The 16,742-nt window shown below is 38.9% G+C and overlaps 1 protein-coding gene across 1 annotated transcript in view; it reads left to right on the top strand.

Annotated features, from left to right (window-relative positions):
* The window catches only part of syne2b (spectrin repeat containing, nuclear envelope 2b), a 132,008-nt gene that overhangs the window by 113,008 nt on the left and 2,258 nt on the right, over positions 1-16,742 (top strand). The window contains 15 exon segments of the mRNA XM_056254911.1: positions 4,834-4,996; positions 5,287-5,474; positions 5,591-5,741; positions 5,935-6,117; positions 8,674-8,811; positions 8,901-9,095; positions 9,186-9,483; positions 11,684-11,752; positions 12,880-12,980; positions 13,084-13,207; positions 13,296-13,495; positions 13,818-14,018; positions 14,862-14,990; positions 15,146-15,337; positions 15,422-15,469. Of these exon segments, the coding sequence (XP_056110886.1) occupies positions 4,834-4,996; positions 5,287-5,474; positions 5,591-5,741; positions 5,935-6,117; positions 8,674-8,811; positions 8,901-9,095; positions 9,186-9,483; positions 11,684-11,752; positions 12,880-12,980; positions 13,084-13,207; positions 13,296-13,495; positions 13,818-14,018; positions 14,862-14,990; positions 15,146-15,337; positions 15,422-15,469 (2,380 nt within the window).

Raw genomic sequence — 16,742 nt, forward strand, 5'->3', positions numbered from 1 at the left:
TGTATTGATAATTCCGTTGAAGTCATTTGTTTTCTGTGTCTGAGGTCAAAGTTCACAGGCGTGACTCCAGCGTGCTGGGCCTGTCTCAGCTGGTTGCTCTGTTTTCATTGTCACTATTGAGTGATTTCAGACATTATTTTGAATCTGTTTTTAGACCTTCTAGGAGATATGTTAATATACTGAATTTACTACCATTTGTAGTATTTACTTTTTTTGTTGAAGAAATTAATATTTTGATTCGGCCAGGATGCATTAACTTAAATGCATTCACTTCTAAAGACATTTATAATGTTACAAAAGTTTTCTATTTCAAATAAATGCTGTTCTTTCTATTCATAATGTATCACGGTTTCCACAAAAATATTAAGCAGCACCACTATTTTCAACATTGATCAGATTTCTTGAGCACTAAATCAGCATATTATAATAATTTCTGAAGGATCATGTGATACTAAAGACTGGAGTAATGTTGCTGAAAATTCAGCTTTTTCATCACAGGAATAAATTACATTTTAAAATAAATTAGGATAGAAAAACTTTATTTTAAATCGTAATAATATTTCACAATAGTACAGTTTTTACTGGATTTTTGAACATATAAATGCAGCCTTGGTGAGCGTAAGACTTTTTTTTTTAAGAGACCCAAACTTTTAAACAGTGTATGATTTTGTGTGTCACTCATACAACTTGCAAATAGGAGTGTGCGATTGAGACGAGTCTCTAAGCAGGATCACAGAAGTTGACACTGACGCATCCGACTCTTTTGTCACCTAAAATCACAGCAGAGTTCACCGTCACAGCATCTGCACACGGGGCAGCTGCCGTCTGCTAGCACGGGCCTTTGTGTCCACTCACCCTCCCATAAGTCTTCTGTCTCCACTTATTGTGTCTCTCAGCCAATCAGCATCAAAGCTCTGTCCTTCTGCTCTTCTGCTATTTGCTGAGTGATGGCAGCCATTATATTATTGAACTCTTGGTGTCTTGCAAAACTCGGCTCACTATTGTTGGACAAAGGGCCAACTTTGATGTTATGTTGAAAACAGCCCCTCTAAACACACACATATAAATGATTTTAAAGAATCCCACTCTGGAAAGTTCATTAACTCTCTACTCACTGTTTTAAGTACCCATTATTCTGCTTTGATAGATGCTGACCAAAGCGCTTGGATGAGGACATATGTTTTCCAGTTTCCACTCAAAAGTTCAGACACCTGAGCTGAAACTGTTGCTAAGGCAGCAAATTTATTTAAGCGTGTGTGATAGCATTGCCTGTTTGTGTGTGTGTGTGGTTTTGTGTCTCTTTACAAAGAAGAGTCCACATTTTAACATAAGCTTTATCCACCATGACTATCATCCTGAATGGATATCAAATACTGACTAACCGTGAAGTGGGACGGTACAATTAAACCCTTCAGAGGTTTGAAGTGTGCTCTGAATCTTCCCAACACCCGTGAATTGCCCTCTTCTAAAGACTGAAAGCAGCTCTATCTATGTGAGGCCCACCAACGTGGTTCGCTGTGGCCCAGATTTATCAACTCATTTGGCTGAACTGCTTTAAAGTTTGAACAATTAATGCAAATAATAATGTTAACTATTTATTTTTATTTTTTTTGAAAAAATACGATTGGTGCTTGCCTGTTAAAAACGTGCCGCAAAGATGCCAGAAGTGTCCCAAATTATGGACTGTATACTCTATACACTACACTTATACTATGTATGTACTCTTCTGCCTAGTGTGTGAATTTTATACGGTTATTTTGTTATCTAGTATGAGATTCTGACAACCTCTCTCCTTCTGATGCGTAAGGAAAGGTTTGACAGTTGAGTGCATAAACTGACTTATTTAAACTTTTCCCATTTAAAAATGGCATAAAATAGTGCACAAGTACGCAAATTGGGACACACCTTTTGTGTTGCTATGCAGTTGCTAAGGTGCTCTGAGTGTTTGTTGTGTGTTTGCTAGCTAGTGTGTGTGTGTGTTAAAGGTACAAATGTGTTGTTTTAGGTTATATGCAATTGTGTATTATTTGTTATTTGCTTCTGATCATTTGGGAAGTTCTCCCACCTGTTGCTTAGAGAAACAGCGCAGTGTTCTTCTGGGATTGATAATCTGTTCAGGTTAGGTTTGGATTTAATTAGCTTTAGTCCATGGAACATAATCTCAGACCACAGAGGAATACAACACATCTATCTGTCTGTCTGTTTCTCAGGTCCTCATCTATCGTTGACCTTGATTGTAGTTCAGATAATATGAAGACATAGAAAACATAATCAGTGAGTGTATGTGTGTGTGTTCGTGAGTACATTCACTTGTCGGTCGGTCGACAGTTGGTTCAATTATACAACCAAAAACTGTCTAAATACTGTTTGTCTCAAGTTTTTTTCTCTGAGCTTTTGCTCTGAGACAAATGTGACTTGGTTTGTTATTTTCTATATAACATTTACCAAGCTAAACTACCACACACTGGCTTTAATACTGCTTTGATAAATGGTCTTTTTAATGCCTTGTTGAAACGCACTGCACGGTTTGGAGCACATACAGTATGTTCTGTCTCGCATGCGCGGCTCTAGATTCCAAGAGATTTGAACTAATTTACGGGCATCTGAGAGCCGCTATCATTATGCAGGATTTTTATAGGTTAATTTTTTTAAACAATTCAGCGCAACTCCAAAAAGGAGGACAAATGAGTGTCCGGCTTGAGGCTGCGCCGGACAGGGGGCTTAAAATCCGGACTGTCCGGCCAAAATCCGGACGTATGGCCACCCTACTGAGCATCCTTACTATCCCCACTGTAACTGACATATCTCTTAGCCATTCAATGAGAGGGAGGAGGGGAGGGGGGTATGAGAGAGGGGCAGGAGGGTGGGAGTAATGTACAGAAGCTCACGGTCTGTGAGAAGAGTGTGTGTGTGATCAGCCAGCCACTGCCATTCAGACAGACATGCTGACGCTAACACGAGAAAGCCATGGAGCCTCACCGGTTTGTGAGTAAGTGTTTTCTAATTGCACGCACACCACACGGATGGGTCTTATAAGCATGCATTCATATGTGTGAGAGGGGGATGGGCAGTGCTTTTGTCAGTGTGTGTGTGCAGCACTAGCCTGAGTGTGACTGATCATAATCTGCTTTGCATGAAAACACACTTGTTTCTAGGGAGGACGTGCACGCTGCTGATGGTGCATGGTGCAAACAGATATGCACTGCGTGAAGAGCATGCATGATGCATGCATCTAGAATCATGCATTATGCATAGAATCAAGCATTACTAATAATGCATTGAAAATGATATGCAACAAGATTTATTTTTTATGCTTTTCATTATTTTTAATCTCTTTTATATCATTATACATTTTCTAAGGCTTTCATGTTCATATTCATGTGCTATAGAGGACATCTTGTCTCATTTCCTCATTCAAGCTTATTTCAGTGTACCTTTTTACAACAAATATTTTGAGTGACTGCATGGATCTATTATTTTCCCATGACTTGTGATAATGTGAATAGCGCTAATGTATGTGACAGTAAGAATAAACCTTCTGATAAGAACAAATGTCCCAATGCAGTGCTGTCACGTGCAGTTGAGTTGTTGTGTGATGTCACTTCTTCCACATCAGCACTCCGGTTTGTTTTGGTCGGACCTCCATTGGAATGGTCACGTGACTGTGGAGGAACGTCCCCATCCTCTTAGTCACATGACGTCACTTTTAGAGTAGTATTAACACTGAGTGTTCTGGTGTAGTTTGAATAGAGTGCGACAGACTGACATGACATGGGTCACCACACACTCACACTGAGCAAAACACCTTTTTTCCTGTATTGTTTCTTTGTGTATAACTCAGCTGATAGGCTAGATGTGTAGGAATGACACTAGGTGAGGGAATGTTTACTTTTTATGTGAACTGTTACTCAAGCACCACAGAACAACTCATAATACTACTAGATAAACATTTATATAAATGAATATACCAATGTCGTCTTGGTTTTTAGCGATAACCTATAAGCCTTTAAAGAGAGACTGACGAGGCTGTTAAACAATATCATATGCTTTTGTTGAAGCCATCAGTGTACATCATTTCAATTTATTTTTTTAAATAATCGTGTTTAATACCAGAATTGCTAGAAAAAACTACATTACCCTTAATGCTGCAGAGAAATCTCCACCAATCAGGGAAACAGATATAGGTATAGGTGTGTGTATGCGTCTATATATATATATATATATATATATATATAAAGACTTTAATAAAGACTTTTTAAAATCCTTTAAATGAATGGGAGAAATACTTCTGGAACCAAGGGCACTGCAAAAGCAGGCGGGCCGGGCACTGTTCTGCTCTATGGAAGAAATGAGGACTATGATTGGCTACTGTTTTATAGGAAGGCAAATGTACAACTAATCAGGACTCTTAACAGCTGAGAAGATTACCTTAATGGTACATATGTTGTTAGAATAGTGTTTATTTCACTCTTTGTTTAGAATATTATAGTTTGTAATTCATGTACTGTAATAATTAATATTTTTATGATAGATTGAAAGTCTGGGTCTGGAGATAAAATAACAAGATAATATCATTCTGTTTTAAAGAATTGCAGGGTTTGTTTCTGGGTATAAAATCCAAATGTGGCACTAGCTTCACTGAATGACTGACATACAGTATTGACTGACTTGAGTAAAAGATTGATTGATTGATGTTTGAGCAAACCTGAGTTCGAGTCCTTCCCATATTCTGTTCTCTCTCTCCTACTATTGCTTCCTGTCTCCTCTTACACTGTTCTTTTAAATACCGGCAAAAAATTCATGCAAATGACAGACTGACCAATTGTGTTTCAGGGTGAGGAAACTAAAGGAGACATTGGTGACAGTGCAACAGCTGGATAAGAATATGAGTAATCTCCGTACCTGGCTTTCCCGTGTTGAGGGTGAGCTGGCAAAACCTATCACCTACACCATCTGCCACAATGATGAGATACAGCGTAAACTAACAGAGCATCAGGTAATCACTGCATTCATTAACAGAACCACAATATGTATAAATATCTAATCCTAACTACATATTTTGTCTTCAAAAATCACAATGTGTTATGGGACAGATTTATCTGAGCACCATCTATCTCATTAAGTTTATATTCCTTTATTATTTAAAAACAACATGAGCTTTCTCCTAATATGGGATGCCTTTGCATCATTTTAATGTATTGGCAATGCCATCTTTCTTAGAAGACTGGTAGTTTGAGTTTTTTGCAATATGTCAGTCTTAGATTGTGATTTGATTTTTATCACTAGGACTTGCAGAGAGACATTGAACAGCACACAGAGGGTGTGACGTCTGTTCTGACCCTGTGTGATGTTTTGCTGCATGATGCGGACGCTTGTGGCAGCGATGGAGAGAACGACTCCATTCAGCAGACCACACTCAGCCTGGACCGCCGCTGGAGGAACATATGTGCCATGTCCATGGAAAGGAGGATGAGGTCAATACAAACACCCAAATCAGCTTGTTTGACCCCATCAATGTCACTTTTTCGAAAGTTTAATTTGTTTTTGTTTGTTTTTTTTCGGGCCCCTGACTCTGCACTGCCCCCTGCAGGATTGAGGAGACATGGCGTCTGTGGTGCAAGTTCCTGGACGACTATGCACACTTTGAAGAGTGGCTGAACACGGCAGAACGCACAGCAGCCAACCCCGCCACTAAAGACGTACTCTACACCTGTGCTAAAGAGGAACTCAAAAAGTTTGAGGTCTGATTCTGTTAAGTTCTGTTTATTGATTTTTTTGTTAAAAATTCACTAACTGTAATAGTAGTCTGTTCATATGAGAAATAGCATCAGTTCTGTTATACAAATTAAAATGGATACTTAAGTAGTGGCTTTTGCAGTTTTCATTAGATCTATTGGACATTTAACCCTTTTTTAAAAACATGCACACATGCAGGCGTTCCAGCGTCAGGTCCATGAGCGCCTGACACAGCTGGAGCTGGTGAATAAACAATACCGACGCCTGGCACGAGAGAACCGGACAGACGGTGCCAGTAAGCTGAAGTTGATGGTTCATGAGGGAAACCAGCGCTGGGATATGCTACAGAAGAGAGTTGCTGCTGTGCTCCGCAGGTTAAAGGTCAGATTTGGGTCATATACTACCGTTCAAAATTCAGTAATATTGTGTTTTTTAAAGAAATTGATCAAAAGTGACAGTAAAAACATTTATAATGTTACAGGTAAAGGTTTCGATGTCAAATAAATGCTGTTCTTTTGAACATTCTATTTGTCAAATCAGAATCCAGAATGTTTTATCATACGTGTGTGTGTGTATATATATATATATATATATATATATATATATATGTAATATATTAGTGCTGTCAACGTGAATATTTTCCAGTTTAACACTTTAAAAATATTTAACTCAATTAACGCAGCATCCATTTTTTCTGTCATTCTTTGGCTAGGTTACATTATAAGATGATCACGCTCTTAATCACGCAAATGCTTTTAAACCATTCAAGCGCGACAAGACAAAGAGAAGTCCTGACACACACACAGCGCACAGAAAGACGCCCGCCAGAATCGAGTTCTCTTTCCCGCTTGAACGAACAATAACAAACAATTATGCCAAACTGTCTGTTTTGTCTAGTATCCTCATAAGAGCAGTCTTAAAAGAGTTAAATAAAGTCTTAAATGGATGTAAAGAGTTGTGGGAAAATAGGATGTATGTTCAGATCCGATTCATGTGCAGTAGTGGCAGGTCTTAAAGTGACAGCAGCCACTAATGCTGTCTGTCATTAATGTTGAAATAAAGGTAACAGAGAAAATTACTCACTGCTGTTAATTAAATGAGACTCAGTATTAGTTGACTTAGTCCCACTCATCTTTCTCTTCCTCTAAAGAGAGGCCCATATGCCCCATTGACTGTAGAAAAGAAATAAAGCAGGGCTTGTTCAAGTGTATCCAAACTAACATCAGCTACGTATCTGAAGAGGATCCCTATGAGGATTACCCCTGATTTTACCACAGAATTGCCTTAAAGTTTCCACAGGAGACAACATCTCTCCTTAGAGAGTAAATGAAGAGGAAGGAAGGATGCTATACTCTGGTCCTAACCTCTTTGCTCTTTCCTATAAAACACTACAGCAAATATTAAAGGGAGTGTGCCAAAATGCTAGCTTTCAGCATTACAGGTTATAACCTTCTTCCCATCCTGGAAAGCCCCAAACCCTCACCCATGAAATTGGCTAGAAATGGAGCCACACCTGTACATCCTTGCTAAGGGGAGCTAACCCTACTGATATCAGGAAGAGAACAAAATAAGGCACCCTGCGCCATCAACCCTAGACTGCAGGAGCACTTTGTCCAATTGAGGGCATTGTAGTAGCCACCTGTTACAAGAGGGGAGCTTCCTCATAGAAGGCGTGCTCAACCCAAGAAATGCTTCAGAGGACTGAGCACAATGGCTGGCCTCAGTGACACCAAGATGATGTACATCGTCACTTTCACCCATTTTATTATCAAGCACAAATGAGTCTGAATGTAGGACGTGATCATCAGTCATCAGTTTGTCGACAGATCATTTACATCAACCAATACCAGTAGCTGGTAGGATTGATGCAACAAGGATGCAACAATGCCTTAGCTTCACTGGCAGGAGATTAAACTGCTTCAAGAAGCAGTAATCACCCAATTAGAAAGTGAGGGTTTGTAAGGGTTTACAAATGGGTTATAGTGGTGACCACTCACCATACTGCCAGTACCTGATGGAGAATGAATTAACACGAGATCGCTTAGAAGAGGCAGAGGGTCTGGACTCGGCCTTACAGGAGAAAAATCTTCTGAAGTCAGTGGACTGCACCCTCGACCTTCTTGAATCTCTTAACCCCTGTCTCAACAAAGGTGCCAAAGAAACCCAAAAGCTAGATTGGGGTGTCAAGGATGAAAGACTTATCTTTCTCCTTGATTTCTGAGAGGTTTAACCACAGGTGCCTCTCCGTAACCAACATAGCCACGGCAGTCTGTTTGGTGGCTCGGAGAGCCAGGTCTATGGTCTGGTGCAAGTCCGCCACCGCCTCAGGAGATAACCCTTGCTCCTGGTCCAAGTCCTTGAGCAGGTCGGCCTGATAAAGCTGATGGCGTATTTTGCAGGCACCCTCTAATACTAGCAGGCACTCCACTTGTGACGTCATGGACTTCCATCGGCCAATAGATTGGTCTGTTTGGGTAAAAAGGTTTTAGACACCGCTCACGCCAAGGGTGTTCCCCATAGCGTTCAACTCAAGATGCCATGTCGACGGTCCACTTCTCAGGGAACAGTTATTTTAAATTATAATAATATTTCACTATATTACTGTATTTTTGACGGAATAAATTGAGCCTTGGTGAGCATAACAGACACTTATAAAACATTTTTTTTTTAATCTTACAGACCCCCAAGTTTTGAACAGTACTGTATAATAAATATTAAATTCTCAAATACCGAGTGGTTTGGCAATGACACTAAATAAACCAAAAAACCTGCAAAAATTTAAATAAAATTAACTGCATCCGACTTTTACATTTTTGTCACTCGCCTGTCCTGGCAGAAATGTGCTCCACTTTTCATTTCCATGCTAACAAAGTATAATGTTTTCTGGGGGGAATTTAAAAGAAAATGTTGGTAAAACCTAAACGCTCCTCTGTGCAGCACTTCACATCTCAGCGGGAAGACTTTGAAGGAACGAGGGAGGGGATTCTGGTCTGGCTGACTGAGATGGACCTTCAGCTCACTAATGTGGAGCATTTTTCAGAGAGCGATATCCATGAAAAGATGCGTCAACTAAACGTACGTACTCTCCGAACATTTGAAACGTATTAAATGAGCCTGGACTGCAGTCAGAATAACAGAATATCTTGTGCTTTGACTTCCTGCAGGCATTTCAGCAAGAGATCACTCTAAACACAAATAAGATTGATGCGCTGATTGTGTTTGGAGAGAACCTGATCCAGAAGAGCGCTCCGCTGGACGCTGTACTCATCGAAGATGAACTAGAGGAACTGCACTCCTACTGCCAGGAAGTATTTGGCAGGGTCTCCCGATTCCACTATCGTCTTATCAGCAGACGCCCAGTCAGTTTGAAAAGACTCCTCTCACAAACGCTCAACAAAATACTAAGAATGAGTACTGACATGAGCCCTTCCATCCCTATCCTTTCATAGGTGATTGAGGAGGACCGAGAGTTCTCAGACAGAGACACAGATCCGGAAGACTCGACTGATTTCAGTGGGGTGTGGGAGAGGGAAAGGGAGGAAGATGAGGCTGCTATGGGATCCGATGTTTCACTGACAGTACGTCAAGCCGTGTCCCACCTGTTACCACCTGCTCTGGAGCGCTCAGGGCGTGAGACGCCCGTCAGTGTGGATTCTATTCCGCTGGAGTGGGACCACACCGTTGATGTGGGAGGATCTTCATCTCCAGAGGATGATGAGGAGTTGACGTACTACAGTGCCCTATCAGGTAACTCTTTACTGACTGGTCTCTGTCGTTCTATTAAAGCATATCTAGAGCTGTTATATGCTGCTCTGTTGGCGTTTCTCTGTTCGTTATCTGCTGCTCTATTAGAGAGTATCTAGATTTCTTTGTCTCTTACATGACACTGTTAGAGTGCATAGATTTCTCTGTTTGTGTCTATATCTCTGTCCGTTATGTACCTCTCTGTTAGAGTATATCTAGATCACTATCTGTAATCTGCCGCTGTATTAATTTATATGTAGATCTCACTGTCTGCTATCTGCCGCAATGGTAGGTTAATGTACACTACCGTTCAAAAGTTTGGGGTCAGTGAGAATTTTATTTTTATTTTTTGGAGGAAAGAAATCAATACTTTTATTTATCAAGGAATAATTAATTTGATCGAAAGTGACAGTAAAGACATTTATAATGTTACAAAAGATTCTAACCCTAACCCTATTCATCAAAGAATCCAAAAAAAAAAAAAAAAAAAACTGTACAACTGACAGACCAACAACTGTTTCAACATTGATAATAATAATAAATGTTTCTTGAGCATCAAATCCTCATATTATACTGATTTGTGAAGGATCATTTGACACTGAAGACACTGACACTGGTGATGCTGAAAATTCAGCTTTGATCACAGGAATAAATTACACTTTACTATATATTCACACAGAAAACAGCTGATTTACACTGGAATAATATTTAATACTATAACTGATTTTTGTTGTATTTTTAATCAAATAAGCGCAGCCATGGTTAGCAGAAGAGAATTCTTTTAAAAGTATTTAAAATCGTACCGACCCCAAACTTTTGAACGGTAGTGTAGATCTCGCTTTCTCTTGTTTCTACTATCCAATGCTTTATTAGTGTATAAAGATCTTCCTGTCTGTTGGCTCCCGCTATGTTATACTGTATCTAGATCTACGTATTATGAGTCATTATATGAAATATTTTTTCTAACAATTTTCTTCACAACAAAATCATATTTAATCCATTAGTGAAAAGCATATTATAATCTCACACAAATATTTTGTGCATAATTAAAGTAAGAAAATATTTATTTCCTTAAACAAGGGATACTCCACCCAAAAATGAAAATTCTGTCATCATTTACTCACCCTCAAGTTGTTGCAACCCTGTAGGAGTTTCTCTCTTCTGCTGAACACAAAGGAAGATCTTTTGAAGAACGATTGGAACTTTGGCACCATTGACTTCCATAGTATTTTTTTTTTTCTACTATGGAAGTCAATGGTGCCAAACAACCGTTTGGTTCCAATCGTTCTTCAAAATATCTTCTTTTGTGTTCAGCAGAAGAGAGAAACTCCTACAGGGTTGCAACAACTTGAGGGTGAGTAAATAATGACAGAATTTTCATTTTTGGGTGGAGTATCCCTTTAAAAGTTGTCAACTATGTTACTAACCAAACAATCCCCTGCAACTAAGAAATGGTTTATCAACAAGCATCATATGTGTGAATTTCTCCCTCAAACCAGTTAGGCACAAATCCCGCCCTGCAGACAATTTCATATGTTAAGGTTAGGGTGTAGGGTAGGGTTAGGGCTTAGCATTGTGTAGGCAATCAGCACTGTGATTGACCAATGAAATCGTTAGAATCAGCTGCCGTGTAGAACCAAATTCTTAGTTAACATAGTAGTGAACTGTGTGACACTACACTGATGATGAATTGTTTGCCATAGGTTTTTATCCTAATTTAACCTACGTGTCAGAACAGACAGTGTGTGTGGATGAGCTAAAAATGTGTGCAATAGTTAACAAAAAATCTTTCTTTCTTTTTTTAAACCCTGATATTCCTGCAAAAATATCATTCTTAAAATTCACTTTTTAACAATCACTATAAATATTGAAGAACAGATTAAAAAAAACTTTAATTATGTGCTACACTTCTATTAACATATTTGTGTTTTGTACCCCTAATTATATAGAATGAGCCATGTAATTAATTGTTAGTGTATCTAGATCTCTGTAATACAATGCTCTATCAGTGTATCTACTGTACATCCTTCCTGTCAGTTGTCTGCCGCTCTGTTATATCTATATCCTGCTGTCTTTTATATAACACTCTTTTAGAGTGTATTTAGATCTCTGTGTCTGTTATCTGCTCTATTCTATTAGACTCAGGTAGTTCTGTCTGTTACAGTGTCTCTAGATCTGTCTGTCTGCCGCTCTTCTGTTGCAGATGTAGAGGTCACTGAGAGCTCTCAGTCATTTGTTAAAGCTACATCTAAAGCTTTGAAAGCTGTGTCCGGTAGGCATCAGCCTGCTGCATGCTGTCAGCACTCACTGCACATTACATATGTGTTTTAGCATACATTACAATATCTGCATGAACCCAACTGCATCCTACATGCTTCCTTCATTTGTCTTTAATAAATATATTAGAAGCTGCCTGCTGCTCACTGCTTCCTCACTCAAGCAGCTTCCCATGTCATGCTCTTAAAGTCCTCTGGTGTGTGTTTTAATGTTTGACAAGAACCTTCTTCGCCATGTGTTGCAGTACTTTTCACCGATTGCTACTAAGGAACCCTTTTCACATTTCCAGGGTTCTCAGAAGCCGAAGTTGTCATTATCCACATTCCTAAACACCAGGCATCCACCTTCAAACACAAAATAACATGACAACGTTTATTGCGTTTCGTCTGCAGGCTCTCAAGTAATTTATGATGTACGAAAAAAGATCCACAGTGGCTTCCCTCATTGCAGCAACTTTTTTTATTTTTACTTTTTTTTTTCAACATTTTTATTACAGATATTTTGTGACAATTTCCCAGAAAGTAGCGATTTTGTTCTCCTGAAAACTTGGGGATGGAATCGGTGCTTTATTCGCAAATGTTTTATGCGATATTCCAATTTCGTGCTTAAGTTAAATTCGAAACTGTGGATGGTAAGGTAGTTATAGTTGGGTAGACTTCTATAGTGGTGAGTGGAAACTACAACATACATTTTTTTGTGTGTGTTTTCATTTGCTCCAGTATAGAAATCCACGATAGTGTTTCAATTACTTTCCAAAAGAGGAAAAAAAATTATTAAGAGATTGATTGTTGGTCAGAGGAGAGAAAGAAGTCAAATTTGCCGTCAACCGCTTAATCACTCACTCAGCGGCATTAACCAGTTTTCTGTAATTTAATACCAAGTCAAGAAAAAACAAAGTATAGTGTTGTAAATGTACTTTAGATTTTTTTTTTATGAAAAACCTTTGCTTAATTTACAATGTTAATAACTGTGGAAACTCATAATAACAGTCTGTGAAAAGGGTCCAATGCATCTTTTTTGATTTACTTTTTCAGCAGCATGCTCTGTAACTGAGTGTTGACTTCCTGCATGCTTGTTTCGAGTGATTTTAGGAGTTCAAATATCTCTCTGTCTCTTGCTCAGGGGGAAGATCAGTGGTGGAGACGTGGCACTCTCCTGATGCGCCAGACAGGACACGAGTGAACAGAGAGATCACCAGCACACAGTACCACCCACAGGCCTATGTGAGGACCCACACATACTTATCCAATTGGGCTACACACACATTAACATTGGCTTACACATATATAAACACATTTTTGTGTTGTATTTCGTCACTCTCTCCAGGATAAACTCATGTCTGAGTGTGCTGGCAGTATAGACAGTATAAAGCGAGTGAAGCTGATTCTGAACGAGGAAGAACAACTGGAGGATCAGGGACTGACGGTCCTCTCTGCAGGAGATAAGACAGGTACTGCTGTTTGTATTATGTGTACACACTTTTACAGGCATGTTCATTCAAATATATTTGACCTTTGCCCTCTGATCTGTGGCTTCAGGTGTGATCGAGCGATGGGAGCTCCTGCAGGTGCAGTCGTGCAGCGTGCCACAGGATCTTCAGCAGTGGCACAGACTCAACTCTGACCTCAGCGATGTCATGGCATGGCTGAACGCTGTGATGCCTGAGCTAGAGAAACTTCAAACTCTAGAGCCAAAAATCACAATCAGAGACATGGAGAGCAATATCCACAAACTAAAGGTACTGAGAGAGACATTTAGAGAGTGATAGAATCGAATGCAAAAACTGAAAGTTAATAAACCAATAAGCCACTTGAAGCTGTGCATTGCAAGTGGACCTTCCTTTATTAAAATTTATTTGAAAATTCGGCTTTGCCATTTTGTAATATTTGTAATTGTAATAGTTTTTCACAATATTACTGTTTTTATAAAATAAAAAAAATGCATTAAAAGACTTCTTTCAAAACCATAAAAAAAATCTTACAGACCCTAAACTTTGCTAAGGCAGTGTATGTTAATAAGGAATATGCAGTAAAAAGTTAGTTTCTTTTTTTTTTCATTAGGACATGCAGAGGACTTTTAACGGCTACAAATCGGTGATGATTGGTGTCAATCTCAGTGGGCGGGGCTTCCAGCATGGAGACAGCACTGAACTACGAGAACTGCGTGAGAATCTGCAGTTAGCCAATCAGAAATGGGCACAGGCCTGTGCGGCCCTGGACAGCTGGGAGCACCGACTGCATCAAGCACTCATGGAGTGTCAGGTGAGTGCTTTAAAAGTACATGGTTTGGCAGACAGAGTTGAGACAATACAGCAATGAACCTTGATTGTTTTGTTTGTTTTCCAACTGCAACACAACATGCATTTGGTTAGTACGTTTCTGTGCACTTTCACACATTTGCACTGGTTACATTCTGTGGAAGTTAGATTTTATCTCTGGATACAATACCACAACTTTAGCTTTTTTGGATGTTTTTTAAAGGTTGCAGAAATGCTAAACGAGTTGTTCTCTAAACCACAGAGTACTGGGGACGGAGTCGTATCAAGATCATAACCTCTCTTGAACTGTCATTTCTTTAAAAAAAAGAAAATAAATTCAGTCAGGTTTGAGATTTCAGTCAGATTTACACCAGTGTTATTGTAGTTTTTATAAGTTTTATTATAGTTAATTTATATTATGAATTAGCTTTTATATTTTTAGTTTTTAGTTTTGTCATTTTATTATTTACATTTAATTTATTTTTATTTCAGTTTTATTTTTATTTATTTCCAATTAATAAGTTTAGTGCTTTGACCTACTTTTTTCAGTTTATTGCCAAGGCAACATTTTATATTTTTTGTTTAGTTTGACTAATTTTTCAACTAATTTTTATATTTTATTTGAGCTTTATTCAAATTAACCGAAATGTTTTAATAGATTTAGTTAATAATAACCCTGATTTACTGTGCAAGAGGTTATTCTCAGGACTTGTTTAAAAATTGTGAGCCATTTCTTCCTGTAAATGCCCTGGTTTAGTGGTCTAAACTGAGCACACACACCTCATGTAATGAAGACCTGTGAGAAACACAGACTCATCTGCATATTCGGCTCGTTTTTTTCTCCCAGGAGTTTCATGAGACACTTCACTCTCTGCTGCTGTGGTTAGCTAAAGCAGAAAGCCAGCGCTACATGGTCAACATCCATGACACAAACACAGACCTCAACATCCTGCAAGAGCATCGAGACACACTCAAGGTAGAGTAGTGTGTGTGTGTGTGTGTGTTTGCAGGCAGATTCTGCTATTCTTGTCAAATTTCTGAAAATCTCCCCACAAAACATGATTAATTGTGGGACTACATTTCTTGATTCATATCTTAATATAATAGCAATAAGTTGTTGTCTGTGCACAGGCTGTTCAGCAGGACTTGCAGTCTCGCGAGAGGGACGTGAACTCCCTGCAGGAGATCTCCTCACAGATCCTACTACAGGACCAGAGAGAAGACACCCTGGAGGCCAAAGAGAAGGTTCACGTCATCAGCAACAAGTTAAGGCTGCTGATCAGACAGATCGCTCACGACCTGCACACACTGCAGAGCAGACTGGTATGTTTCACACACCGCTTTCTCTGCAGGCTCTGTTTCAGTCTCACACACACTGATGTTTTGATCTCTGCTGCTCTGTTGCAGGACTCGTCGGGTCCAAATGTGGGCAGGACAGCATCAACACAACACCAGGTACAGAAACACTATCTCCACTAAACCTTTCCCCTCACACCCTGTTCAGACTGGAAAGTACAAGGCTCTGATTTAGTTTCTGGTGTAATAAATTGATGCTATTTACAAAGTCTAGATTTATTATTATTAATAATATTCGTATGGTTTTTATCATTTAATTTAGAAATGTCATTTTAACTGGACTGACATTTAAAGGGATACTCCACTTTTTTTGGAAATAGGCTCATTTTACAACTCCCCCAGAGTTAAACTGTTGAGTTTTACCGTTTTTGAATCCATTCAGCCGATCTCCGGTTCTGGCGGTACCACTTTTAGCATAGCTTAGCATACATCATTGGAGTGGACAAGACCATTAGCATTTCTAAAAAGAAAATGACCAAAGAGTTTCGATATTTTTCCTATTTAAAACTTGACTCTTCTGTAGTTACATCGTGCACTAAGACCGACGGAAAATGTAAAGTTGCGATTTTCTAGGCTGATATGGCTAGGAACTATACTCTCATTCCTGCGTAATAATCAAGAAACTTCACTGCCGTACCATGAGTGCAGCAGGCGTAATGATATGACGCAGCGCCTGAAAATAGGCCACCTTCCGTCAACACAACGGAACTATTTTCAGGCGCTGCGTCATAAAAACAAATATGATGAATAATATATCTCTTTTAAATTATTAGTCATAATTAAAAAAAAATCTTAATTTTTCTACTTTCTGTCTGTGAAATGATCAACAGCCTTGTGCTGTGGGTTTGCCATCATCTCCAGTGTAGTTTTTAACCATCAAAGATCAAGTTTATTTTTTGCAGTGTTTTAGATCCTGTCAGTTTAAACATTCAATTGATTTGAAATCATTCAAGCACAAGAAGATGCGAAAGAGAACTCGAGTCGGAACACCAAATTCTGCGTTTGTGCTTGAACGGACACATGTAGTACACTCAAAATGCCCATCTCGCTGAATATCACATAGCGTACTGCTTATGAGAACCGTAAACAATTGAGAAAGAAAACAGATGCGTATCATTATATTGATCCGTGCATTGTGTCTTAAAGAGACGGCAGCAGGAATATTAGGCTGCTGTCAGTGTCATTAATGTTAATCAAACAACAAAAGTCCGAGAAAATCTAAATCTGTTGTAGCTTTAACAGATTAATTATATTTCATTTATACAGTGAAGACTCTGCAGTGCTACTTTACTGTACCTGAATACTGTTAGACTTACTTGAAAAACATAAAGCACTATTTAATTAATTTGTATCTTTTGTTCTATTGTATTTA

Source organism: Rhinichthys klamathensis, unplaced genomic scaffold, assembly GCF_029890125.1.
Source record: "Rhinichthys klamathensis goyatoka isolate OS25496 unplaced genomic scaffold, OSU_Roscu_1.1 h1tg000115l_1, whole genome shotgun sequence".
NCBI classification, from domain to species: Eukaryota; Metazoa; Chordata; class Actinopteri; order Cypriniformes; family Leuciscidae; genus Rhinichthys; species Rhinichthys klamathensis.